General features: G+C 38.3%; 1 protein-coding gene across 1 annotated transcript in view; it reads right to left on the reverse strand.

The window, feature by feature from the left end:
• Positions 1 to 27,478, reverse strand: part of ADCY2 (adenylate cyclase 2) — a 225,742-nt gene that overhangs the window by 92,161 nt on the left and 106,103 nt on the right. Inside the window, exon 4 of the mRNA XM_086740408.1 lies at positions 22,818 to 22,967. Within this exon, the coding sequence (XP_086596534.1) occupies positions 22,818 to 22,967 (150 nt within the window). The remainder of the gene's footprint in view (positions 1 to 22,817; positions 22,968 to 27,478) is intronic.

The raw sequence follows: 27,478 nt of genomic DNA on the forward strand, positions 1-27,478 counted from the left end.
AGCTGCCCAGATTTAAAATACCTTCAATTACCTAAATTTGATGGTTTTGCTTTTTTTTTTTTTAAATGGTCAACAAGAAAGCATAGTGCTACACCAAAAGCTGGAGCCCAACCTACACTGCAATATGTAGCAGTAAACACAGTTGCTATTTTCAAACGCTAGCCGGAAACATTTTTATGAAGAAGCAAGGAAAATGCCTGCTGTTAATTTTACAGTAACAATTGGCCCTACCCCCAATATCGATGTTATTTCATAAACAAATATATCTGGCTACAGTAAACTGAGGAAAAAAACAGCAAACTTGGCACAAATACAGGCTGAGTCAAGAATGGATTGCGAGCAGTCCTGAGGAGAAGGACTTGGGGGTACTAGTGGATGAGAAGCTCAACATGAGCAGGCAATGTGCGCTTGCAGCCCAGAAAGCCAACCGCAACCTGGGCTGCATCAAAAGGAGTGTGGCCAGCAGGTTGAGGGAGGTGATTCTCCCCCTCTACTCTGCTCTGTTGAGACCCCACCTGGAGCACTGCGTCCAGCTCTGGAGTCCCCAACATAAGAAGGACATGGACCAGTTGGAGCGAGTCCAGAGGAGGGCCATGAAGATAATCAGAGAGCTGGAGCACCTTTCCTGTGAGGACAGGCTGAGAGAGTTGGGGTTGTTCAGCCTGGAGAAGAGGAGGCTCCGAGGAGACCTTATAGCAGCCTTCCAATACCTAAAGGGGCCTACAGGAAAGACAGGAAGAAATTCTTTAGGAGGGCCTGTAGATATAGGACAATGCGTAATGGTTTTAAACTAAAAGAGGGTAGATTTAGACTAGACATCAGGAAAAAATTTTTTACACTGAGGGTGCTAGAACACTGGAACAGGTTGCCCAGAGAGGAGGTAGATGCCCCATCCCGGGAAATATTCAAGGCCAGGTTGGACAGGGTTCTGAGCACCCTGATCTAGTTGGAGATGTCCCTGCTTTTTGCAGGGGGGTTGAACTAAATGACCTTTAAAGGTCCCTTCCAATTATTCTATGATTCTGTGTTTCTATAATTCTAAGAGGATTTTTTTAAAATACATTTTTTAAAAATTTCTCAATGGAGAGAACTAATGAAATTCAAAATATTTGATCATGCAAGGACATTTGTCCTGTCCCATAACTGCTTACTTTCTTCAAGACCCTTTTGTGAGGGATCTTGCCTTCCAGAAATCCAGTCACCCGAGATCAAGTGGATCATTCTCACCCACAGGATCGCTGAAACCTACAGGGAATTCTCAGCTGTCTTAACTTTTCTTCCATACCTCTCCTTCACCCAGATGTGCACTGATCTTATACTGTACTTCCATTAGTATGCCAAAAACAGAGATTGGATTTCTAAGTTGGTATTCCTCTGGTCTCCCCTGGAGCTCTGCCAGAAGTGGCATTGCAGTTGCCTCCCTCCCGTCCTGCATTATCAGCACAGCTCTTGGGAAGAGATTCCACACAACAGGTAGCAGCAGCATTTCAGCTGTTTCATTCCTGAGTTTCTTTAGATCTCTCTGCTGAATACATAGAGATGAGGATTTACTATCAATTATTTTGTTTAGTCTGTCTAGTCCTTGACCTCTCCTCCTCACACTTCACCTTGAGATAAATGCTGTAACGAGTCTTACATAATCATGGGAAACTCATTTCTTCCATGCAGAAGTATAAAAAAATATGTACTAGATTCACTATGGATAATCATGTGGCATAGTTCATGAACATGAACTTACTCTGAAAAAGACAAATCAGTTCATTTCTGTACAGAAAAAAAATACTTCATGCTTCTAATTGTTGTTAAACTTGCAGTAACATCTCTCTTTTCAATGCTTATTTAATTTGCCAAAAAGATAAAAAAAAAGTATATTTTTTAAATTTTTCAATTTTTTCATTATTCTCTTTCATCTAAGCAAAATTTCAGGTGCTCTTGCAGTTATTTAAAATTATTCTATTACCAATTTTCATTCATGATAACAAGGTATTAAACATCAAGAATGTATTAAATCGAATACCTTTCTATTCCTTTTTTTTTTTTTTTTTGTTATGATTGAGAAAAACTAGCTGGTCTAGAATCACCCAAATTAATACTTTGCTTTCAATGGTGGAAGGAAAATAACTTTCTTATTATTGATTTTTAACTTTTTAATATGCTTCTAAGAAGAAAAAGCAGGCAAGCTACACAACAACAGGCTAGTCCTTTAAAACTTTTACTGTATCTTTTTATATGCACTTATATTCTATATCAACAGGCACCTAAATTCACCCAACATGACTTACAAGATTTGGTAACTTAGGTGTGTTTAAGGCACGACTAGAGATACCTTTCTAAACTAGTGCCTAACTTTGTTCTATTTGTGATTTATAAAATTAAATACCGTATAACAACTTACAAGTTCAAAGGGCACAGATACAATAGAATGCCTTAAATTTGTATTTTTCAAACTTCTTAAAGCTGAAACTACCATAATGAAATTAACATGAAATCAAAACACAAATTAATGACACCCTACCATGTCATCATCTTATTCTGCTGTAATTCATTACAACGATAATCTTTTATATATCTGTAAAAATCCTTTAATTTCAATAATACAGTGTATTCAACAATGGATGCTACATAACATTCAAATATGTTATCCATCAAGTGCAGCCCCTTTGAAAAAAGCAATTAACCCAACACCACAGCTCTACAGTTGAAAGGCTAAAATCTTCCTTTTGAATGAAGAAAACTTAACGAGCATATTTTCCTGCATAGGTAATGCCCTGCACAGAAATATCAGGCACAACACAGATGGGAACTTGTGGCAAGGGGGACAGAATGGCAACACTGCACCAGTTATAATTACCACAAAGCGATGGGTACAGTGGGGTTACAGCAGCCCTTGCAGTCCATTTGCTAATTTGCTCAACAGTGCATCTTTCACTGAGCAGTAAACAACCCTGCATCCGTGTTAACACCGGCAGTGACTCAGAAGTAGCTGTCACTGCTCTCACCCTGCAGCTGATGCCAGAATGTTCCCGATGCCAAAGCTACCTCACAAAATAAAAACGTCTTTAGAGGGCAATTTATTTTTTTTTTTCATATGTGGGCCTTTTCAGACTAAGAAACTGATTCATTCATTAAGGCTAGGCTAAGCACCTGACTAACTCAAGCACATGCTTCCATGGAATGAAAACCTTGTACTATATCTTACTAGTAATATTATTTTCTTTCCTGCTTCTTAAAGATGTGTCTTATTACCTACCCATATGAACAGGTTGAAAGTCCAGCATCATTTAAGATAAGCCACTGTACTGCAGAACTGCAAGTGACTTTGTGCATTTCAAAAATAATAAAGCTGACTTGTCAATTAATGCTAGATTTTTCAGTTGCATTACCCACTGTTTCTTCCTCTCAGTGAAAATGTGTCTCATTGCAGGTAAATGTCTAGTTCCTGGGATATTTTTAGAGGAAAGAGTTTCATTTATGAAAGAAAGTTTCAGATATTATGTCTGGAAAGGGATGAAGGCAGTGAGTCACTTAAAAGACAAAAACAGTATGTAGACTCTATGCTAATGCTCAAGAAGAGACAGAAGAGTTCTGGCAATGGTTCTCTCTTTGAATTCAGTGGCAATGCAGCTCTTCTCTAACTGTAAGAAATGTGATCTACTAGACAAAGCCAGTGACTGAACCATGTGCTGATCTTGTATCAGCTTTTTCATGAGTATTAAAGAAACTAAACTTGCTTGAAAATTACTATTCCATGGTAAATCTCTTAATGCATTCTGCTCCCAGAGGAGGAGGTGGAAGAATGCCCTTTGAAGCAGGGATATGAGGACAAAGAGGTGACATAAGCTGACAGGAGGAGGATGTAGAAGTGAGTACCAGTAGCTATTTGGGAGAACTCTGGTCAAGTATTTTCATAGACGAAAAGGACTGGAAAAAAAAATAATGCTATGTCGGGATCAGAGACACCTTCAGGGCATCTGGTGATATCTGTAGAGGACCAAAATCCTTTGGTGTACACTGTTAGGGCTTTCTTGATTTTAACAGTGATGTCAGTGAACAGGACCACATTTTAATGTGATGTGATTTTGGGGGTTAAAAGAATATTGAATGTCTTTTGAAAACTTTCAATGTACTTTGGTAATGGCACACATTGTGGCCACTCCTTCAGCTCCTTCCATCTCTAACATGGTCACCCCATCTCTCATGGCTCTCCCTAGTCCACAGTTTAATTGTCTAGTTGTCCTGCTTCATTGCTTATGTAAGAACCCAAAAGGGTTGAAGTTCTTATCCGTTTCCATAGCACCAGATTTTTTTTATCTTGTCAGTGAGACTCTGATCACTTAGTTTACTCCTGCTAGTATGGAAAACAATAGCATGCTTTTTCTGGAAATCACTGTAAATCATCATTATGACTAAAGACGCTTATCACATGGCTTCTACATTTTTATCATAGTCTAGAAAAGTCACTCTCTTCCTTGAAATTGATTGCTTTTTCCCACACGTATTCATAACATACACTTTTAATTTTTAACAGAGTTTCAATAAGCATCAATCTGGCTTGATTAATTTTTTAAGTATGTCCCTGACAGTATATCATAAATTTTGCAGATCTTACAACTGCCTGCATTTTAAGGCATCCCAAATGTGTGGTTCTACTTCTCTGATATCAGAGTTTCCTGAGATTCACCTACTGCATCCATGTTTGCATTCCAGGTGTGTAACACTATGGTGCTGCCATTTCCTTTTCTGTTAGGTGCGTCTTCATTCATACTGTTCACACCTGTCAGCCAATTCACCTTCAGCCAGTCGTATCTTTAAAATGCTAATGTATGTTATGCAACAACATAATTATGTCTTTTACAGGCTGGATAATAATTTTAACTGAATGAAAAAATTTAGCAAGAAACTGGTACAATGATTTATGCGAGTAAGTTACAGTACATCTATTTATAGCACTACACAGCCTTTTAATGACAGTCTGCCAGCATAATTGAGAATCCTTGCACAGAGCTTGTATAAAAACACTAACAACAACAATAATATTTAATTGCAATTTATATGCAAAAATTAATGGGACTTCAGCTAACAGCAATATGTTATTCATATGCTACTGATTCTAAATTGGGTTGTGACATATTGTTTGTTCCTCAAACTCATTGAAGATGTACACACTAATTTACAAAAACTCTAGAAAATGCACAGGGGGAAGAAAAATTAGCTTTACAGTTTTAAAAAAATATGAGAAAAATGGAGAGAAAGTTTATCATAGGGCACCCACAAGATAAGCAATCAACTCCCATTAAAAAGGCATATATTAATAGAGCAACAAAAGATCACATATAAAAGAAAGATTTAACATAAGGAGCTAGTATAAAAAGAAAATCAAAAGTTTGTGATTTTGTTTAAATTATCTTGTTAGAGCAATAAAAAGACCCAGACATCCTTGGACATATCTGCAGAGTATTTGCATGTCACAATAACAGTCCCAGGCACACTAACACTTCTGGCTTCTATTTTTATAACTCCTAAAACAAGCTGAACATACTTTTTTCCCTATGGCACCAGAAAACAAATGTTCATTCTTAACATATGGTGACCACGCAAGGATGAAATTTAAAATAATCTGGAAGAATATCTTAAAAAGAAGGAAGACTACTGATGTAATTTTTTTTTTTTGGAAATATGGAGAGAAAATGGAGTTGTTATTAATTGAAAATTCCATTCTTCACAGACAGATTTCATCCAGCAATCTCTACATTGCAAAATCAGAGATGAGGAGCTACTCATCTGGAGTAAACCTCTTTACTGTAATTGTACTTTTAAAGAGTGTTGTCAGTGTGGATGGTATTACAGCTGCACATAATCCTTATGAGCATTAGACCTTTTTTTAAATTAATTAAAAAAATAAATGTAGCCTCAGTTGTTGCAGCATATCAGCCCTGGGCTGCCTGAGGGCTCCCTTCAATGCTGTAAAGGGCATTACTAAAGGTATCTGTGATGGACTGATTCAGGCACAAAACCAGACGTGACCTATAAAGCAAAATGAATTTAACAAAGCCAAGTTATATCCTTATTTTCTATCAGTCTTCTCACATTTGAAAAATCACAGTAGCCAGTATAGCTTGGAGCTGGGATAGAAGGCAGGCGTCAGGATCGACTCTGGCTAGGACATTTCTAAAGGGTCACATATGTGACTGGAGAAAAGCAGTCTTCCAAAACTGACATTATTTACAAACACAGGAGACAGAGAAGAGCATAAAATCATTAAAAAGCATGCAAAAAAAAAGTTCTGGAGAAGCAACTTTCTCTGAGCAATAGAAATAAAGGGTTTTTGTTATCAAGGAGTTTAACTAGAATCTGTAGGGCCAAAGGAAGATTAAGATGCACTGCAGAAAGACTTCAAAAAACCAGGTAACTTCTTTCATTCCTACTAACAAGAGGAGATTGGGAAGATGCAAAACTATTAATGAATGAAAGGGAGTATGAATCAAAGAAGTTGATACAACTTAATGTCGCAGTAGAACAAGCTTTAGAGCAAAGTGATAAAGTAAACAGGAACAATTATCAGGACCATTTTTTTTCTGATGATATAAAGTTATTCATAATAACAAGGAGAAAGATGAACTGTGAAAAGCTGTAGGAAGGTCTCAGAACACCAAGGCCATGGCTTCACAGGACACACAATGCAGTGTACCACCGGCTGTCACCAAGAGCTCCTTTCCAGCCTCCCCCACCACTGTCAGCCATTACAGCCCCCCCCCCCCCCCTTCTGTGATACCTGTGGTGGCATTGGACATGAGTGGCAGGGTTTTGACAGCAGAGGAGCTGCAGGGATGGAATAAGTCAGTGGCTCTACAACAAACCCACTGCAGAACACAGCTGAGCCCAGTCTCAGAGAAAATATGTGTAAGGAAGGGAAGAAAATACTGGAGTGAGAGAGAGGGAGGAAACAAAAAGAATGAGAAACAGAGGAGGGAACACCAAGGTCAGAGGAGGAGAAGGAGCTCCATGCTGGAGCAAATATCCGTGCTGCAGCCCATTCCTATTTTCTCCCCTTTTCCTGCAGGGGTTGGGGAAGAGTGAGTGAGTAGCTGAGTGGGCGTTTGGCTGTGGGCCATAGCTAACCCAACACAATATTACATTGTTTTCTAGATACTACAAAAATCTTCCTGTTCAATGCTGCAAGAATGTTCGGGCTTGCCAGCCTTCATTAATGCCTAAAAATTCATTATCCTGTGTAAAGTCATCAATAGAGCAATTTTCCACTCTCTGCTAAAAGTAGAAAATTAAAAAATGCTACACAGATTTGGTAATATCTTACTGCTTGAGCAGTCACATTTGATGACCTATAATGAGAAAGCTGATAACTGCTGAATTTGAAAAATCCAATGAAAGCAGCAAGGAAAAAGAAACTTTAAAACAGGCATACAGCGATCTGGCCTTTAGACTATTTGAGAGTGACTTAAGTGAGCATCAAATAAAACTATGCAGGCAATGACTAAAAGAAACAAAAGGAAATTATTTTTCACATCATATGCAGTTGAGCTGAAAAAGCATGCCACAGGACTTGTGGATGTCAAAAATTTACACTGTCTCAAAAAAGAGTAGACAAATTCACAGGTGGAAAATTTGTCAAGCACTTTTAAAGGCAGCAACATCAATTCTGGCTCATTAAGTAACTGAGCCACAGATTTCCTTGTGCTCAGATTATTGGGGAAGTATCTCTCTCTATATAAGATTATCTTTACCACTTTTTCATAGGCATAATCTACAGGCTAGCAAGAAGATATTGGGGTAGATGGTAATTTCCTTTGTCTCCGAGGGCATGTTCTTATGTTCTTTATTCCTAGCAATCTCTTTTACTCTGCTTTTCAACAACTTTTCTCTTTTGGTCTATTTAGAATATTTTAAATAAATATACTTGTCCTCTGAGCCTCTCATGCGGTGGTTTAAATAATCTCTGTGTCTCATTCCTGCCTTTTCAGATTCCAGTTTATCTCCTAAATACTGTTTTCAATCAGTTTCCTGATTTTTATGTATTTCCCTTTTTTAAAAGGTAACATTACTCTTCTGTTGCTTTTTTTTTCCCTTTTCACCATGCAGGGATGCTCACATACAATGCTCAATACTAAATCAAGGCATACTTTCCTTATGGGATTTCTCTGATTAGCTTAGTTAAAGAACTGAGAAGGAACGCAGCTTAGTAAGCTTATGCCTGCGCGCCTGTCACGCTGTATCATAACCCATAGCAGACCATGGCTCACAACATTTACCCAGCCCACAGGGATGTGACTGAAGCCTCCTGCTGTTGTTGCATTTGCCATAGGCAAAGATACTCTCATCTCCCTGAGCAGCTCCTCGGCCTCAGTGAGAGGCTGATAATAAGAGGATAGCTGAGACTTGACTTTAGCTTTCACATTGCAGTGTTTTCAGAAGAGTTTATCTTTCTTTGCAGACTACCTAAGGGGGAGAGGCAGGTTGCTTTACACTTTTGAAGTTTTTATTGAATAGCCATTAATGGCCATCTTAAAAAAAATGGGTTGTGGGGTAAGGAAGGTCAATAAAGTTTGAATAGGACCAGCATATCAAACACTCGGAAATATTTACAAGCACTAATCTGACTAATCACTCAAAAGCAATACAGTAGTAGGAGTGGAACTGATACATTCTCAAAGGGTAAACTGGTCCTGGTTTTTATAGGGTGGAAGATCTCACTGAAAGATTGCACAGGAAAAAAAAATTACTTTAAGAGAAGAAAGATACACATTAGGAATGTGGGAGATGTCTCAAGAGATAAAAAGAGGCATGGAAGAAGACACCAATTTATTGGCAGAGACAGACATGAAAGAAGGAAATAGAATTATATTTAAGAGCATAAAATGCATTTTGAGATGCTTTTAACATCTGACAAAGACTAAGGATGCCAGAAATGCAAATGACAGAGGAAAAGGAATGGTTCTTGATGAAGTTATTTACAGGATGGTTTTGGGTATTGAAAGTGATGAATCTGGGAAAAGTCAGCTGCCCTTCTTTGCTGCATCAAATTTCATTACTTCATTGGTAAAAACGAAATCCAAAGCACTGGATATAAATAACAGTGCAGGAGAAAGACAACAGTTAGTTTATTAAAATACAGAGGAGCCACAAATGCATGTTAGCTGGAAGCAGAAGATTCTTACACAGCTGAAAGAATAAGACTATGAAAGAGCCTTCAAATATAAGCAGTTGCAACAGAAGCCCTACCTGGTGTTAAGAGGGAGGCATCTAAAGTTACAAAAAGGCTGAGACAATATACATCCTTGCAGTTCCAGGGTACAAGATTTCAGGGATCTTGCAGATTTCCCTGTAATCGACTAAAGGACATCAGCATTGCAATAATTTTTATTTTTTTTTCTTAGATTGGCGTAATATGCTAAACAGACAGCCAAATTGCATTAAAAATAATTAAAAACACTAAAGCACTTTAAATTACAGTAGTCTAAAGTGCCAGAGGCGATTTTATTTTCCTCAGTTTAGGAAGAAAAAGATAAAGACTACATATTTCTATTAGATTTTGGTTACAGCAAATAAGCAAAAATAACTTGTCCTTGAATTAAGATCTTCTGTATTTCAGTTAAGCGCATGATGGTTTATGTAGCTACATTCTGAAAGCAGGAAAACTACTGTGTAGAATGGAGCGGTGAGAGATCAATTAAACAGTGAAGACAGTTTCAGTCTAGCACTGGTAGACAACAGAATGGATTCAATTGCTGATTCTATCTGACCTCCAGTAATTTGATTTTTAAACAAAGTTTTGGAAATGCAAAGGTGAAATGACAATAGCACATTATATTCCAAGGCCCTCTGAAATGTCAAGTTGAACTTAACAAGAAACATGATGCTGACAAAATGTTGTAACATGACAGAAATTCATCTGGACCAACTGGAGAAAGTGCGAGAGAAGAAAATACCATGTTTCTACAAAACATGGCCTGCAAGCCACAATGGAAGAAACTGGGCTTGTTTGCCATATTAAAAGGATAACTGAGGAGGGAGAGGGCAACAGCCTTCAGGTGCATGGAAGGCTATAATAAAGAAGAAAGGAATGAACCTTATTTACATCGACTGTGAATCACATTCACAGACATAGATTGCATTGTGTGATATTTGAGTTGGGCAACAGGGAGAATATTCCCCAAAGAGAAAAACTGAGGGGAACAGATCATCTAGGGAAGGTGTAGAAGCTCCACATTTTGATGTGTTGGTAAGACAGATGTCTATTGAAGATGTTTCAAGTATACTTGGTCCCTCCACCAAGCGAGAAGGATTAAATAACCTCTTTACGTTTGAGACTTCTTGTTTTACATTTTACAAAAACATTCTGCAGTAGGAATAAAACCTTCTATAAATTATATTTTTAAAACAGACCTAGTAAAGTCTGCTCCACAGTTCTGCTTCTGCTCCTGAAAATTGTTTGAATATTTCAGTTATACACAAACCCCTCTTTTTAAAAGGAACAAATTAAGTTTACAGAATGGGTTTCAGTAGATGCATAAGAGGTGAATGTGAACATGGTAAGTAGTTAAATCCATGGACTTTTGCTTTCTCTCTCACTTCTGTTATTTCTCTTTATTCATTTTTTTTTAATCTCTGTCATCAGAAAACACATTAAAACTGGAGGAGGCTGAAAAGAATTCATCAGTGCCTCTGGTAAGGGTTTAGAAGGAAAGTGTCAAGTTTCAGTGAAATAAGGAAATTCAGGGAGAGGAAGTTCAGGGAGGGTGTTTACATTCACCACTACAGCATTTTAAAAAGTTAAGCAGATTTTTATCAAGATGTCAAATTTACTTTCAGCTATGATCATACACAAAGCTTCGTTTCAACCAGAGCTACCTCAAGAGCTAAAGCAGCTGCATTTTTTAGTTTCCTGCCTTTACTACTGCATTAGGTCTTTTTTTTTTTTTTTTTTTTTTTAATGAGAGGACACTTGTTTGACAATAAGGACAACTGTTCACATGATAATTTAGATTCATATAAACATATGATTTATTGTTATTCAACATTCTAGTTTAAAAATCAGCACAGTAGCACAGATTGAATGGCTTACAATCCAACTTCCTGACAGATCTTAAAATACAGTCTAATGAGAAACATATTGTTATGTTGAGTATTTTGAATAGCATGTCTGAGACATCACAGATTTCCTTAAAGCTATTTGATAATCTGGAATAATAAATAAATTTAATGCTTTTAACAAAAAACTACTTGCCTCAATGTCCATGTTCTTTGAGAGCTGTTGCATATAGCGATGCTGTAGGTATGTACATGGCCAAGCATCTGAGGTTGGACATGCACCTTTTAGCTCTAACAGTAACAGTATCAGCATGCCCGTATCACCTCCCCTTCCCTCTCATAAAAATCGAGTACATTTCTCTCAATCTGAAAGACCATTTATTTAAAAGAAAAACAAAATATAACAAAATGTAAAACATGGCTGAGAATCACCAAGGCGCACAGGCTGTGAACATCTTTCAGGGCTACATAGTTCACAGAACTACTCACACTAGTCAGTAGTTTTCTTTCTCATTTCAGTAAGCATCCACATGCACAATTTTAACCATCTCAAATATAAAGTAGGTTGCCTGAAGAGAAGCCTGGTGACCTAGGGGAAAAGACTGTTTATTCCTGACACTGTCTTGGAGTACAAACTGCTGAATCCAATGACCACTCCAAAGAGAAGGTAAGGGGTTTTCTTTATAAAGGAAAACCCAAAAGATCTTACTGAGAAATCATGCTGTATTTAAGAAGACAAAGACATTTGAAGACTTTGCTCTGCTGAAGATGAATGCCATCTGTGAAATAAAACCCATCAAGAATGGAATGGAATAGGCGAAGCTTCAGTTGCATTCAGTGTCTGACCCTGTCCTGAAAAACCTAGTGTAATTGGGACTGGTTATGCCAACCTCCACCTCTTCTATACTTGTAGTTGATTCATCACTAAAAGCACAGCTTATTTCTAAAAAGGTTGAGGAGGAAACAAGAAGCTATTGCTCAAATTATTTTCCCTTTACACTTATCAAACCTACGTTTAAATCCCATCATAAATATCAGATTTTTGTCCAGTGGACAAACCCAAATGACTCTGCTAAGAAAACATCCTGCAGGCACATAAGAAAAATCTGAACTCCATCGTTTTTGCAAGTGCAGGCCCAAAATAACTGTAAGTTAAGTTCTCCTGATTAGATAAAGAATGGACATCTTAATTCTCAAAGATATTTTGGAATCAAATGAAAAGGAATTACTGAATAGTTAAGACATCAATCCAAAAAACCCAGTGAAGTATTGTGAAAGAATAACTCCAGGACACCAACTGACCTGGATAATAAAAATCTGCAGTATCCGCTCTGTCAACATGTGCTGTGCAAAGAATGTTCCACAGTCACTTTTTGAGGCTCACAAGTCATAGGGAACAGGAAATTGTTTTGCCAGTAGCTATTACATTTATTGGCTAGTCTATTGTCTCAGATGTTTTTTAGAAAGTACAGTGGTGTGTTTAGGACTATGAAAGCATCAGTAGAACCAACAAGCAGCGTGTAAAGGAATCAAGAAAGGAAAAAAAGGCAACTGCAGCCATGCCAACTGAAAATTGCCTAATGAATTTATGGAAATGTTTGTAGCACTAAAAAAGAGGGTCCAAGAATTATAATCCAATGTGGATGTAGAAAAAGAAAAAAAAAAAGCAAATATTTTTGCTTTTGGTATGGTATATTCAAAACAACTGAAAAAAAATCCATCCACTCTAATGCTTTCTAGATACCTCTCACTTACAATATCATCTTCTTTGCCACAAGTCACAGATACTTATTTGGTAATACTACAATGAAATACTTGTTTTTACCAAATATAGAATATATTGAACTTGTGTAGCACCTCACCCTAAACGAAAATTCTAGAACTCATTTTTTCTTGTTTTGCTAATGAATAATATAAACCAGCATGAAATAAGCTATATTGAGTGCCTCCAAATACGACTGAAATGAATGAACAGTATAGTCACTATTAAATCACAGTAAATGTCAGAGATACATTTAGAGCACATGCAGTGATGCTATTAAGAGAATTGCTCTATTTAAAGAACTGGGTAATCCAGTAGGTACTGCAGAGTCACTATGAAAGATGGTTAAAGTTTCAGTTGTTCTACTAATATTGCCAGGAGAGTCTTAATTATTCTCTGCGATTTCTTCACATGCACTTAAATACACCAATGCTTCCCCCCCCACACCCAGAGATAGTAATAAATTAAATTTATGTTCCAGAAAGTGAAAAGAATCCTGTTCCATTGTAGCTACCACTTTTTATGACAAACTAATCCTTAAGAATATATTTAGATAACACAAAACTTTGCTTTAAAGAGCTGAAAAACAGTTTAGTCCAGGTGCACTAGGCTTTGTAAATATACTTCCAGTAGGGAAACAGTGGTGAACTGGGACAAGCCCATGAGTTCAATATGCAATTGAAAATATTCTACTTTAAGCTATTCTCCCTAGCTCCCGTTCTGCTAAATCAGGCTTCCTATTTTGTTGTAGAATGCTAATGCTAAATTTCACACGTATTTTACCTCTTTCACACCTAGCATTTGTGGTGGGTTGACCCTGGCTGGATGCCAAGTGCCCACCAAAGCCACTCTATCACTGCCCTCCTCAACTGGACAGGGGAGAGAAAATATAACAAAAGGATCATGGGTTGAGATAAGGACAGGTAGATCACTCACCAATTACCATCATGGACAAACCAGACTTGACGTGGGAAAATTAGTTTAATTTATTACCAATCAAATCAGAGTATGATAATGAGAAATAAAAAACCTAAATCTTAAAACACTTTCCACTCATCTCTCCCCTCTTCCTGGGCTCAACTTTACTTCCACTTTACCTCCTCCCCTCAAGTGGTGCAGGGGAATGGGGGCTGCAGTCAGTTCATCACACATTGTGTCTATCACTCCTTCCTCCTCAGGGGGTGGACTCTTCACACTCCTCCCCTGCTCCAGCGTGGGGTCCCTCCCATGGGAGACAGTCCCCCACGAACTGCTACAACATGGGTCCTTCTCATGGGCTGCAGTTCTTCATGAACTCCTCCAGCGTGCGTCCCTTCCACAGGGTGCCATCCTTCAGGAACAGACTGCTCCAGCCTGGGTCCTCCATGGGGTCACAAGTCCTGCCAGAAGCCTGTTCCAGCACGGGCCCTCCATTAGCCACAGCCTCCTTCGGGCATCTGCCTGCCCCAGCGTGGGGTGCTCCATGAGCTGCAGGTGGATCTCTGCTCCTCCGTGGGCCTCCATGGGCTGCAGGGGCAGGGCCTGCCTCACCATGGGCTGCACCATGGGCTGCAGGGGAATCTCTGCTCTGGCGCCTTGAGCACCTCCTCCCCCTCCTTCACTCACCTTGGTGCCTGCAGGGATGTTCCTCTCACACATTCTCACTCCTCTCTCTGACTGCAGTTGCACTTTTTCCCCCCCTTCTTAACTCTGTTATCCCAGAGGTGCTACCACTGTCACTGATGGGCTCGGCCTTGGCCAGCGGCAGACCTGTCTTGCAGCCAGCTGACATTGGGTCTGTCAGACATGGAGGAAGCTTCTGGCAGCTTCTCACAGAAGCCACCCTGCAGCCCCCCCCACTACCAAAACCTTGCCATGCAAACCCAATACAGTATGAGACCATAATCATCACTAATGTTCATTTAAAATATTATAAGGGGAGAGAAATAGAACTGGCAATACTAAATAACTACTGTATGATGAGAAGGATAACCTCGACTGAAAAAGCAGAAAAGTATCGTAAATATTATATGGTCTATTTTCACCAGTAAATGACTGATGTATGATGTAAAATGAATGTTATCAGTCATATGAACTTTATCAGTGAAATGTGCTTTCTAAAATACAACATAGCTCAAAACATAAACTGAGACAGCTGGACTATCAAACGTTAGTGCCCAAAGCAGGTTCTTAAATTCACATTTTGGACCCTTAACAAGTGACCTACTTTTTGCCAACAGTCTACACTGAATGTTTCTGTATCTGGAAGATTTCTGTACAATAATGTCAAATTTAAATCTACCAATGTGTACCAATTTGCTATTTAAAAGCACCATTTATGTGAAATGACTCAGCATGAAAATAATAAAGATTCAACAGAATTACTTCTAAGCCTCGAGGTAGGAACCAGGAACATTTTTAGTTGTTGGTTTTTTTTTAGTTTTAGCTGTTTAGTATCATAAAATCATAGAATGGTTTGGGTTGGAAGAGACCTTAAACATCATCTAGTTGCAACCCCCCTCCCACGGGCAAGGATACCTTCCACTAGACAAGGTCGCTCAAAGTCCCATCCAACCTAGCCTTGAACACTTCCAGGGATGGGGCATCCACAGCTTCTCTGGGCAACCTGTTCCAGTGCCTCACCACCCTCATAGTGAAGATTTTCTTCCTTACGTTTAATCCAAATCTACCCTCTTACAGTTTAAAGCTGTTAATCATCATGCTTATGCAATCCATTTCAACTTCTTCAGTGACTGGGCAACCTGAACATAATGAAGTGACAATGGGTACCTATACTATTTTCAAATCACTCAACTTTTGATAACAAACATACACTCCACTTGCCAAATTACTATTATTCTCATCTATAAACTGGAGCAAAAATGTCTGCATTATTTTTGGTGTTACATTTCTGTAAGCAGAGTCAGTATTAGAAACTTGGAGTAATTTTATTAGTACCTGATAGGATTTTTTGTTTATATAGAAAACATTCTTTTGCCATTATAGGATATAAGATTCAAGGGGACACTTACCTTTTCCTGTCTGTCTATCTGAAATCACAGTATTCCTGTATTTCACAGCATTCTGCTATAGGAAAGACATTAAAGAAAAGTACAGACTCACTGAAAGATTCAGGTTCGAAGGGACCTCTGAAGATCTACAGATCTACAGATCCAATATCTCACAGCCCAGAAAGCCAACTGCATCCTGGGCTGCATCAAAAGAAGCGTGGCCAGCAGACTGAGGGAGGTGATTCTGCACCTCTACTCTGCTCTTGTGAAACCCCACCTGGAGTACCGTGTCGAGCTCTGGAAGCCCCCAACATAAGAACATGGATCTGTTGAAGTGAGTCCGGAGGAGGGTGATGAAGATGATGAGAGGGCTGGAGCACCTCTCCTATGAGGACAGGTTGAGAGAGTTGGGGCTGTTCAGCCTGGAAAACAGAAGGCGCCAGGGAGACCTTATAGCAGCCTTCCAATACCTAAAGGGGGCCTACAGGAAAGACAGGGAGAAACTCTTCAGTCCTTTCTTTCTGCTCCAGTAACATTGGCTTCATTCACCTTAGGATCCAGAGGGACATATGAAGAATAACACTCAAAATCTTGTTTATGGACAAAAAGAAAATAAGCCTGATAACACACCCATTATATATATATTCAAAGCCAATAATTTATTGTTAATTTATATTTATTGTTATTATAACTGAAATCTAATAGTCTAATCCAAGACTCGTTATTACTCCTGCTCTAATGAGAAAAATAAGAAAAGAAAAACAAATAAAGAAATACTTCTATATTAAAAAAGTGAAGTCCCAATAGTAATTATACAGTTTAAAATCTTACACATATACTTCCTAGTTTCTAATTGTTTTTCTGGTAAAAGGCTCATTCTTTAACTGTTTCTGTGGGTCCTAAGGTTGACAGCTTCAGTCTGGCAGTGGTGGTGAGAGAAGACTTTCAGCAAGTCATCAGCATTTGGAGTCCTTTGTGAGGAGGAGTATGATGCTGCTGATGATGCTGCTGGTAATTTCTTTCTCAATCTAGGATCTCCTTGGGGTACTTTATATATATATGTATCTGATAACACACATTTGTACCTTGCTTTTTATTTGTTGGTCTGCAAATCCATGCTATATCCAAATTTAATATATATGTATTTTATATGTGTTAGAACTTGTTCTTTTCCCCCCCCCCAAAAAAAAACATTTTTGTCCAGGTCTGCATTTCTTTAACTGACCAGTGGTGAACTACCTATAGACCTGAGGTCTCCCGTGCCAAGCCTGTGCCCCATCTCTAATCATTTCATGCCTGTACTCCTCTGCATCGCACTCTGTGTCTCCACTTCTGAAGGCTTCTGCGATGTTGCCAGGTCTGTATTTTTCCACATTATGTTACAGCTGTAAATATTTCATTCTTCACAGAATGGTTGTTCATTACTATTATCTATATAATAACTATGGTTGTACCATGCCATAAGAAAAGTAAAATGAATTAACTGTAGCCACCTTGTCATTAGAAAAATTTGTGTTACAGCTAAATCAAGCAGAAACAAAGCTCCAGGAAGGTAAAAAAAATTCACACAGTCTTAACTCTGAGGCCTTGCAAACTCAGTACAAAGCAGATGGCAATGGCAGTACTGTATTGCTGGGCTATGTGATTACAGAAGACTGAGGATAATACCAGAGAAAAAGGAGAGATAGCAAAAGATTTTCTGCATGATCGTTTTAGCTGTATTTATGCTTTTCTGTGTTAATTAGATAATGCAGACCATGACTGTTATTATTACTGTAACTGAAATACTACTAATAATTGTTTGTTGTATTTTCATTAGATTGTTGAGACTTTAATTAGACTAACAACATTTTTTGAGCTCTGTATGTATGTGTTCCCTTTTGCCCACAACAAGAGTCGAAGTGTAACAACTTGTCCAGTTAAGTAATGAAAATGTCCCTGCACGCAGATTCCATCACCTCTCTGGGCAGCCTTTCCCAGTGCTAAACCTCGCTCTTGGAGAAGAACTGTTTACCTCCTTCCAGCCAGGATTTGCCCTGTCACAACTCATGCCTATTGTCTCTGATCCTTTCACTGTATGCCTTTGAGAAATATCTGACCACATCTTCTCCGTGAGCTCCTGCAGGCAGAAGGCAGCTGCTAGATGTCCCCCCACCGAGCCTCTTCTTCTGCAGGTTAAGTATCTCGAGTTCCCTGACTCTTGTAACCTGTCATGAGCTCCAGTCCCCTAATTATCCTTGTAGCCCTTCGGTGGAGTCTCTCCAGTTCCTGTTGCATACTCTATGCATCTTCCACATGGTCTAGCACGCAGAACTTGGCACTTAAGTTCTTCCTCAGAAGAGGTTTTAATTCTGGTAAAGACATGTAGATTAACAGAAAGGATTGGCATCTCACCCAGGTGTATGTGTGCAAATGCACCTAGAGTAGAAAATGGATTCTAAAATTTAGAAGATCAAAACTAGTTTTTGTTTTTCCTGCTTACTAGCCTTGAAGTTATGTGCAAAAAAAAAAAAGGAAAATGAGGAAGCCCCTAGAAAAACTATTCTATGTTAGGAAAATATTAGTAGCTTAAATTTTAAAATGCATTAATTGAACTTAGAGGAATCCACATTTTATATATCAGTTCCAAATAATGTATTTCATGTGTTTCTGTTCCTTACTAACAACCTCAAGTCTCAGAAATATAAGAAGCTTCTCTGTTTTAGATTAATTTAAAAAACAATTTTGAAATATTTCAGTTCCTGTAATGAATAGTATTGCTTCACCATGTTTCAGTGAAAAAAACTAAAATCCCACTCAATGATTTGAAACCTCATTAATTTTCATCTGCTCCCTGAGTGTTGTTTCTAAAACCATCATTATACTGCCTCCTTTTCAAAGACAGCATTTTAGAGAACCCACTGAACATCAACCCTTACAAACACCTCCCTGCAATGTTGTAAGAATTTCTCAGTGTATATTCCCATGTCTCATGATGCAAAGCACCAGAAGAGAGAGAGAAGAGCAATTATGCTAACTCCTTGTCAGCGTTAAGATCTTGCACTCCGTGTTGGTGAGTCATTACCCCTACAAACTGTCAGCCAGGCTGTATCAGTGAGACAAATAACATTATGAGAGGCTATTTTAAATATGTTTCTTGAAATAAGGCTGCAAAGCAATAGAAGTGAGAATAGTTTCAGGTTTTTCTTTCACTGAAGAGAGAGAAAAGCTGGGTGAGAAACACTGAAGTGGACATTCAAAATACTCTCTTTTACTATGGGAGTTTCAAAGTGACTCTCACAGCACAGTACACTAATGGAGATAAAATCCAGAGTGTCCAGTGTTATCAAACACAGCCCTATGAAAACACAGTTCATAAAGGTGTGGTTCGTAATTCGCATAAACATCTACATATCTACACCTGCACGCAAACACATATTATATAGTGCAAACCCAAGCCAAGTCTATGTCCGACTCCTACGCAATAAATCATATAAAATGGTAAAGGCCGCTGGGGCACTGACTGGCCTTACTGGCCCTGACCAACTTCACCTGGGCTTTCACCCTCAGCCTCTGCCCGTGGCCCAGGAGCCTCATGTCAGCTCAGCCTCAGCCTGAGCTGTGGGGTAGGAGCTGGCTGCTGATCCTGGCCCGTGGCCTGGCTTCCCAGCTTTGCCTTGGACCGGCCTAGCAATTGCTGGACTTGCCCCTGAGCTGTGGATAGACCTCCTGGCTTGGCCTCAGGTCCTGCCTCATTACCACCAACTTGGCTGGTGTTCTGGACTCGTGCTCAACCCTGGCTGCCAGCAACCTGGTTTGCCCAGCTCACCCTGTGCTGTGGGACAAGGCCCTGGCTGGTGAGGCCCCTGCTCTGCTGGGAGGTGTCATCACCCATGGCTTCCTGTCCTTCTGGGAGCACCCAGCCTGTGCTGTGCTCCAAGAGAAATACACAGTGGTGTGGGTGCAATATGTCTAACTTGTACCTGGGTATATATATGCACACTCCTATTTCACCAGATACTAATGTACACTGGTCTCCCTTGAAAACAATTAATTTGGTGTTTCTCTTGAGTTCTTTGGCACAATTATTGAGTGGTAATTCAATATACTTATCTATTGACACAATCAAAGTGGTATTCTCAAAAAGGCTATTCAAAGACACACAAAAAAAGCCATAGTGAAAACCAATATCTCGCTACATTTGTATAAGCCTACTCTCAAAGAAAATAAGAGGAAATCCATGGAATAATTTGGAACATAAATTGTACATCTTTCAAAAACAATTATAAAAGACACAATGTCCATGATCTGGACAAATTTGTAAATTTGATCTGGAGCCCTAAGCATTTAGAAGCACATCCTACACTCTGTGGTTGTATAAAAGTAGCTTGTGTTACTTCTCACTCAGGTAAATTAAATTTTTGTTGCTAAAGAGATGTAGAATCAAGGGTCATGCTACAACCTTCCACAGACTAATAAAGGCTTTGATTGAACTTGATGTTTTTTAAAATGCACCTGCTCCTACTGTTTCAATGTATCCCAATCCTCTAAAAATAGTCAGCAATATTACTGACTTGCTCCCTGAATACTAACAATTTCTTCTCTATCTTCTTAGAAAAACAAGTAGTGTTAAAAGATAGACTAAAGTACATTCACATCTGAACTAAAGTTTACAAAGAAAGAAGTATGTTAACCATCGGGGAGAAAACCAACCAACCAACCAAAAAACTTATCAAATTAATGCTCATTTAGCTTTTCACACTTAAGTATCTAGCATTCATAAATGTGATAATAAGGATGTGCACCTCCTTGTCTTTTTGGTTGGAAAAACCATTATATGAAATAAAAGACATATTATGGGGTTGAGAGGATAAAGGCTAAAGAAATCTGTATAAGAAGATCTGATGAGCTAATGGTTCATTTGAGGTCAAAAAGATCATTAACATTCATAGAATACTTAACTTACTTCCATTTAATGAGACATTGATCCATCTGTTAATCCAGATCTGCAATACACTACTTAGAGTCGTGTGGACGTCTTAACTAATTTTATATATTTATTTCTATCAAAACACATACTTATATATATAAAACAAATTACGTACACTGTCCTTCATTATTCTACAACATCATAATTTATCAATGAAAGATGGCTGTTGCTGCTTTCCACCTTGCTGGGCTCCAGCATATTAGAAACAACACCTACAAACCACGAAGAGGGTGCATCTGTCACAGAATTACAGATATTTTTGCTTCTCTCCATTGTCAGGTTCTCAAACATTTTTGCAAGACCTTCAGAAGTACCACGAAACCAAAACTACTTACTTATGTCTTTCCAAAGATATCAGTAGTGTTTAGTAAATCATACACATTTACAGAACCCACCAGCTAGTGCTGTGTCTGTTCGAACTACTGTTTTCTACAAGCAGCATCCTTATCCCTTTGAGTTCACCTACTGACAGTGTCCAGTCACACACTCTCCTGTTTCTTGCAGATACACCAATGCATTTCCTGTAGGAAAAAGCAGCCAACAGTAGAAGCCTGGGCCCTTACAACTGTGCTCAGGAGGCTAAGCACTCGGGTGTCTCCTGAATAAGGGAGACCTTGATACCTGCTAGGAATTATGTTATTTGAATATGGTCTGCACATATCCCTCTGGCAGCTGAGGCCAAAGCACAGGGAACAGTGTTAACCATCTTCTACAAAGTCACCATCAGTCTAGAATCCAGCACACCAGCCCCACAGCACTGGACACTGCCCGGTCTGCAGTGGTACTGCTCCCAGATGCCTTGCATTGATGCTCTGCACTCACAAGCTGTTTCACCGGAACTAATTTGGAGACACTGTCGCCCAACATTCTCAACAGATAGTAAAATCTGTGTTGCATACTATCAGTTATAAAGCCTACTGATTCACTGCACACAGCTCATGAAGGCAGAGGTGGAAACTTATAAATGACTGCTCTTACACAACCTCTCCTGCAATAGTACCTTATGTAGATTTTGTATCTGATCATCAAAGCCTGCCTTTACTGTAAAATGTTGTCCTTCAGACCACTTTAAATGTTTACAGTATCTTCAGCCTGTATGTAACCCAAATACCCAGCAGAATAAGGATAGCCCTCTGAAAATACACCACCTGTTAAAGTTCTGGTATGTGCTCTCCATCTGCTTTTTCTGTAAAAAAAAAGTGTTGGTGATGGATCTTGAAGACCTTCATTGAAAATGGCTACAGGTATTTGTGAAGCAGACTTGACAGTGAAGGTCAGCTGGGACATACAAAGTGTACATCTGCACTTTTTGTGACAACAGAAACATGTCAGTGAAGGCTCTGTTCTCTGACCCTTAACAGTTCATAGAAGTTTGGTGACCTTCAAAGCAAAATACACCTATCTTCTTTACTACTTGATGAACTAATTTGTATTTCAAATTCTCTTAAATCAAGCACCTATCTGTCAGTATGACAGGCACTGTACAGAACTTGCAAAGAGAAAAAGAACTATATAAAGCAATCAGAGAAGCCTTTTATTCAGCTGCTACAATAAATGACAGATGAGTAACATTACGCAATTCCCCTAGCTCCTCTTAACATACCTGACCCCTAGAACTATATCACATGATTCACCAGTATTGTAGTTTCAAATAATTTTCAAAAACAGTGCAGTAATATCTTCTCACAGTGATTTTGCAGTATTGATCTTGGGCATGAAGAACTGAAGATTCCCAAAGTGTACACATAGATCACACAGCTCATTCAATGAGGACAACAAAAGAGATGGTGTGTAAACAGAACCTAGATAGCATTTTCAACTTTATTTATCCTAAAATATTTTCATAGACCAAATGAAAGAAAACATGTGTTTGAAAACACAAATAATTACAATATCTTCTTATATTCAGATGGAAATTGTGCACAACCTTGTTCAAAAGACTTTGCATATTTTGTTAAGTAACTTTAAGTGTTCTTGTATTAGCAAACTGGATTATATAGTGATGAATGATGTGATAGTGTGAAAACAGCAAAACAGACCCAGACTTTACCTGTTGCCTCTTCTCAAATTCTAACTTGATACGGGATTTGATGCAGTTGCACGTGTCCTGATACGTCTGCTGCAGTGCAAGTTCCATGAGGTGTTTGTGGTATGCTCCTGCCAAGTTTCCGCAGATAAAAATGATTACATTTGCCAATATCTAGGGGGTTAAAAAAAAGAAAAAGAAGTGTCATGGAATTTATATAACTAAATTAACAGAGCATAATCCTAACCTGCAATGAAAGAAGCTGCAGTTATGTATGTTGCTTTTGTTTGATTTCTAGCAAAGGTTCACCTTTCAAAAAGCCTTCACAATTAGTGGCAAAATCCCAAGCAATAATACCATTTTAATTTAGGATTCAATAAGAATGATAATGAGTAACATATTTGCCTATTCAAGGAGGTATAAATTTTCTAAAAAAGAAATTCAGTTCATATTCTATATCCACTGCTGAGAATTAGGTGGAATCACGATCTACTGATGTAAAATTATAGCCATGGCTCCTAATAACATCAGAAGCCATGTTATTGTCATGCTCTTTCGGCAAAACATTTCTTTTCGCAGTGCCATATGATTAAGTGACAGAAAGTTTCACCTACATCAACAGCCTAACCTGCATTTTACCTCAGCCTGACCCACTACTATCCATCAGTTGGCTATAAATATTAACTTTGGTGACGGTAACCAATGTTTAAGTGGTGAAATCTGACATCTCTCTACTAGAATATACTTTTCACCAATACAAAAAATTTGCATTTGCTTAAAACACAAAAATTAATCTATAAGATTTAGGGTCAAACTTACAGCATCAGATGCTCAGTGTACACAACAACACATGAGCATGAGAAATAAGTTCACTTAAAGAATCCAGTTTTATTTATTAATTGTCTGGGACATTTCAGAGAAAGTAAAGAGAGGAGAGAGGCAGGCCTTTCCTGTGCTTGAACTCTGAAAAGGGCAGAATACAGTGTGGTGATGCTAGCACTTTCAACCATTCCCAATTTATTGCTGCAAAAAAAAAGAGACACATTTACTCATCCTAGCTCACTCACTCCGAGCAAAAGAAACACAGTAATGGAATCAATTCTTAATTAAATTTTAAAAAAATAATATTAAAAGGCAACTGAAGTTGAGATACAGTTGCAATTTGATCAGAATGGGTCTCTGTCCATAAGGCCCCAGTGTATCATATAGCCTGGATTACAAGTACTACATGATGTCATAGTACTTATGGTCTGGAAGGGAAGGAGGAAGAAAGGAGGCTAAAATTTCATTAATTCTCCAGTTAATCTAATAATGAGGTTTACGATGGATTTCTCCAGTGATCATTCACTGGTTGATTTTGGTGTACCTATGTACCAGGCAATCTTTTGTGAATGGCTAGTAGTGAAAGAGCCAGAGATGTCAGAAAAAAAAGTCCAACAGCCTGCTACAGTGGTTCAGGGAGAAGAGACAAATTGTCCTATTAACAGAAATCCATCTCCTTGAGAAATACATTTTATTAACAAAAAAAAAATCATGGAGTTTTAATGCTCCTTTTGTAAATGCACACTTTAAATGAAAGTTTTAAAGAAATGCTTTTATTTTCCTCACAAATTATAACATCATTACAGGCAATACTTGTTCCTCCATCTGTGACACATCTGACATCTCCCCTCTCATGGTTCCACAAAGCTAAATGTGGAAACTACAGACCTTTGCCACAAAAAGGACTGACGTTTTCAATTTGGTGAAATTTTTTTCTTTCCCTAGAACTTTAAGATCATGGCATTATAATGTTTCTACAAGCAACGTCTGAGTTCTTAAAATGTTCTAAAATACATAAATGTAAAAACAAGAAGAAAAATCTACATATCTCGCTTTCTCCAAAGAACCTCTGTTATGAAGTAGAGGGATCAGAAAGTTTAAATGAAACATTTCACAACAACCAATAATTAAAAAAGACATGAGATGACAGCGTACAGAAAAACTTTTGAACTCAAAATACATTTATATTTAATTGTAAATCACAACTACTTGATTATGCTTTGATTTCAGCAACATCACGGTACTCTTAGCGGACACAGATTAGTGAACAAAGATCTTGTGTGACAGATTACAGTGCAGGGGTAGGGTGTTTCAACTGTCTATCATCGCTGGTTTTTGAAATGAAATTACAAAATGAGAACAAATGCCTGAAAATAAAAATTGCTGGGCATAGAAAATTCTCAGATGCGCAGTGGGAAAGCTTAGTAACAAAATGAACACTGAATTGAACTGAAATCAACAGTGTGTTGTCATAATCTCTATGGATCGTCATTGAAAAGTCACACACAACCTTACCTAAATGTGTTGTCCAGCTTCATAAAGCTATAGACTATTTAAAACAAAACTTCAGGAATATAATCAATCAAAATAAATTTTAAAAAATACTGTGATGGGTAGATGGAGGAGTAAATTATGAGTATCATCTTCACAGCCATAGAAAAACAGATTACAGTTTTATGACTGAACTAGCTGAAGTGAGAAAATAGATGGAAACAAGTGACTGACAGGCAAGGAAGCTAATTAACTAGGCTTTTCAGATTCTCAATGGAGTAATTCAGCCCACATGAAACTCTGTGCTGGCTTCCAGTACGTGAATTAGGCTGTTCAAAGACAACTCGGATCGCTCAGCCATTGCCATACTTACTGCAGATGTAACACATAAGCGTGTAAGTGAATATGTAGATAGAAACTGTGCTCAAAACATTGTTAATTCTTTTGGCTAGCATGAAGTTCATTCAGAAACGTGTCACTAGGTTATTAACTTAGAAAAAAAGTTCCAAGAAATGGGTGAACCGGTTTCTAACTCAGACCAACAGATTTTTTGCTTTCATGTAGTCTAACTTGAGTGGATATTTCTGTATTTGTCACTGAAGAGTTATTGAGTGAAATACATATTCTTAATAGACTGTTCACTGGAAAATGCAATTAACATTGTTAAACAAAATAAACGCATATACTTCTTGCTGAGCATGTCTCTTCTCCTAAGTCTTGCATTTTCTTCTGAACTGTGGTCCAGTTTCAACATATGAGTTGGAGACGAGCTCCATCCCAGGTTTGCTCTAAAGTCTCATAGGCTTTCTCCCAGAAGGAATAGTTTTAAAGTTTTCCTCAGTCCAAAAAAAACCCAAAAAACCTGAGCTTCCCAGTTCCTAAGCAAGTACTCTAATCAGTACGCAATCGTATAAAAAGTTCCTCCTGTTCAGGGACCTGCTTTGAGAAGACCTCATGCTGCAAAGCCTACGTGGACTGAAGCACTTGGAATGAAATCCTGAGTCAGACCAGTCTTCCACCTTGTCATTTTTCTAGGCTAGGACTCTGCACCTCTTTCTCTTTCCCTCTTTTTGTTAACATTTTTTTTTTACTCCCTCTCCATCCCTGCCTCCCTCCTCCCAAGATGAATGTTGGGTAATAAGAAAAGATGTGGTGGATCTTCTGGTAAGAAACTCTGCATCTTGCTGTGAGAGCTCTGATCAACTGTGCAGATAAAACTGCAGCCAAGAACCACTATAAGGAAAGTAGGGGGCACCTGAACAAACTACACAGGACAGAAGGATGGCTTGTCCTCCTTCTGCCAAGAAGGACAAGCCTGAGCTGTGGAAAAGGGTTACTTTTTACCAACTAGCAATGGTAACTCAGCAGCAGAAAAAGACCAGAGTGACCTCAAAGACAGTGTTGCATGAACCTAGTTCATCTCCTTTACAAACAGACACTGTATGGAAAAAAAAAAAACCCAAAGCACAGTATACATAAACTCTAGTAAGCTCCCACTCAGTTCACCCACCGTATGGAAGCACCAAGTCACACAGCAGAAGTTCTAATCTCTCTGTACCATCAGTGGAGAGGCAAGTCCATCTCCTGGGCTATCTGCACCGCTTTAGATATATCCATTAAGTGTACACTGTGGTGAAGTTTCTGCTTAATCAATGAATAAATTCAATGTCTACAGAAGGTGATCTAAATATGAGTCACGAATTAGGCAAGGAACAGCAAGATACCACCGGGAAATATCTTTGGGTACTCCAAGTACCAGCTTGTACCTCTAATCACTTAAGGATTATTATAATGCCTGATCTCTCCCATCTCTTTTGACCTACTGAAAACTGTATGCACTTCCAGGCAATGGGGCATTGTCTAAATTATGTTTTTACATTCAGGCTCATGTATTTTTCAGTATCACTGAATATAAAGTAATCTGATGTCTAGTGCTTAACTATGAAAATAGACTGTATTTAAAAGCAAATGAAGACAAAGTTAAGTAGCTATGACTAATTTCTCAAGAGAGTACCGAGTTCACTGAGTTTCTCAACAGAATGTAGTGCATTATATAGAAGTTCAACCGATGAAAGCTGCCTACAAAGGTATATGTATACAAGGAAGTACTATGCTATATAAAAATAAAAGAATTATAATATAAGCTGCTGATTCTGAACTGAAGCATAAATAATTTGTTAAATATCTTAGTAAATGCTGTTCAAATACTGCATATAAGCATCAGAGTTCTCCACTGAGTTTTCCAACATGGAAACCCTCCAGTTTATGAGTTATTTTGTTGCATTTCTTTCTTTTAGGATACTATACAGATCCTTCCTGCAATTCTTGCATGAAAGGAATTTTTACCCAGCACAAACAATTAATAATTTTTT

The sequence above is a fragment of the Chlamydotis macqueenii genome, chromosome 2 (assembly GCF_036417535.1).
Source record: "Chlamydotis macqueenii isolate bChlMac1 chromosome 2, bChlMac1.mat, whole genome shotgun sequence".
NCBI classification, from domain to species: Eukaryota; Metazoa; Chordata; class Aves; order Otidiformes; family Otididae; genus Chlamydotis; species Chlamydotis macqueenii.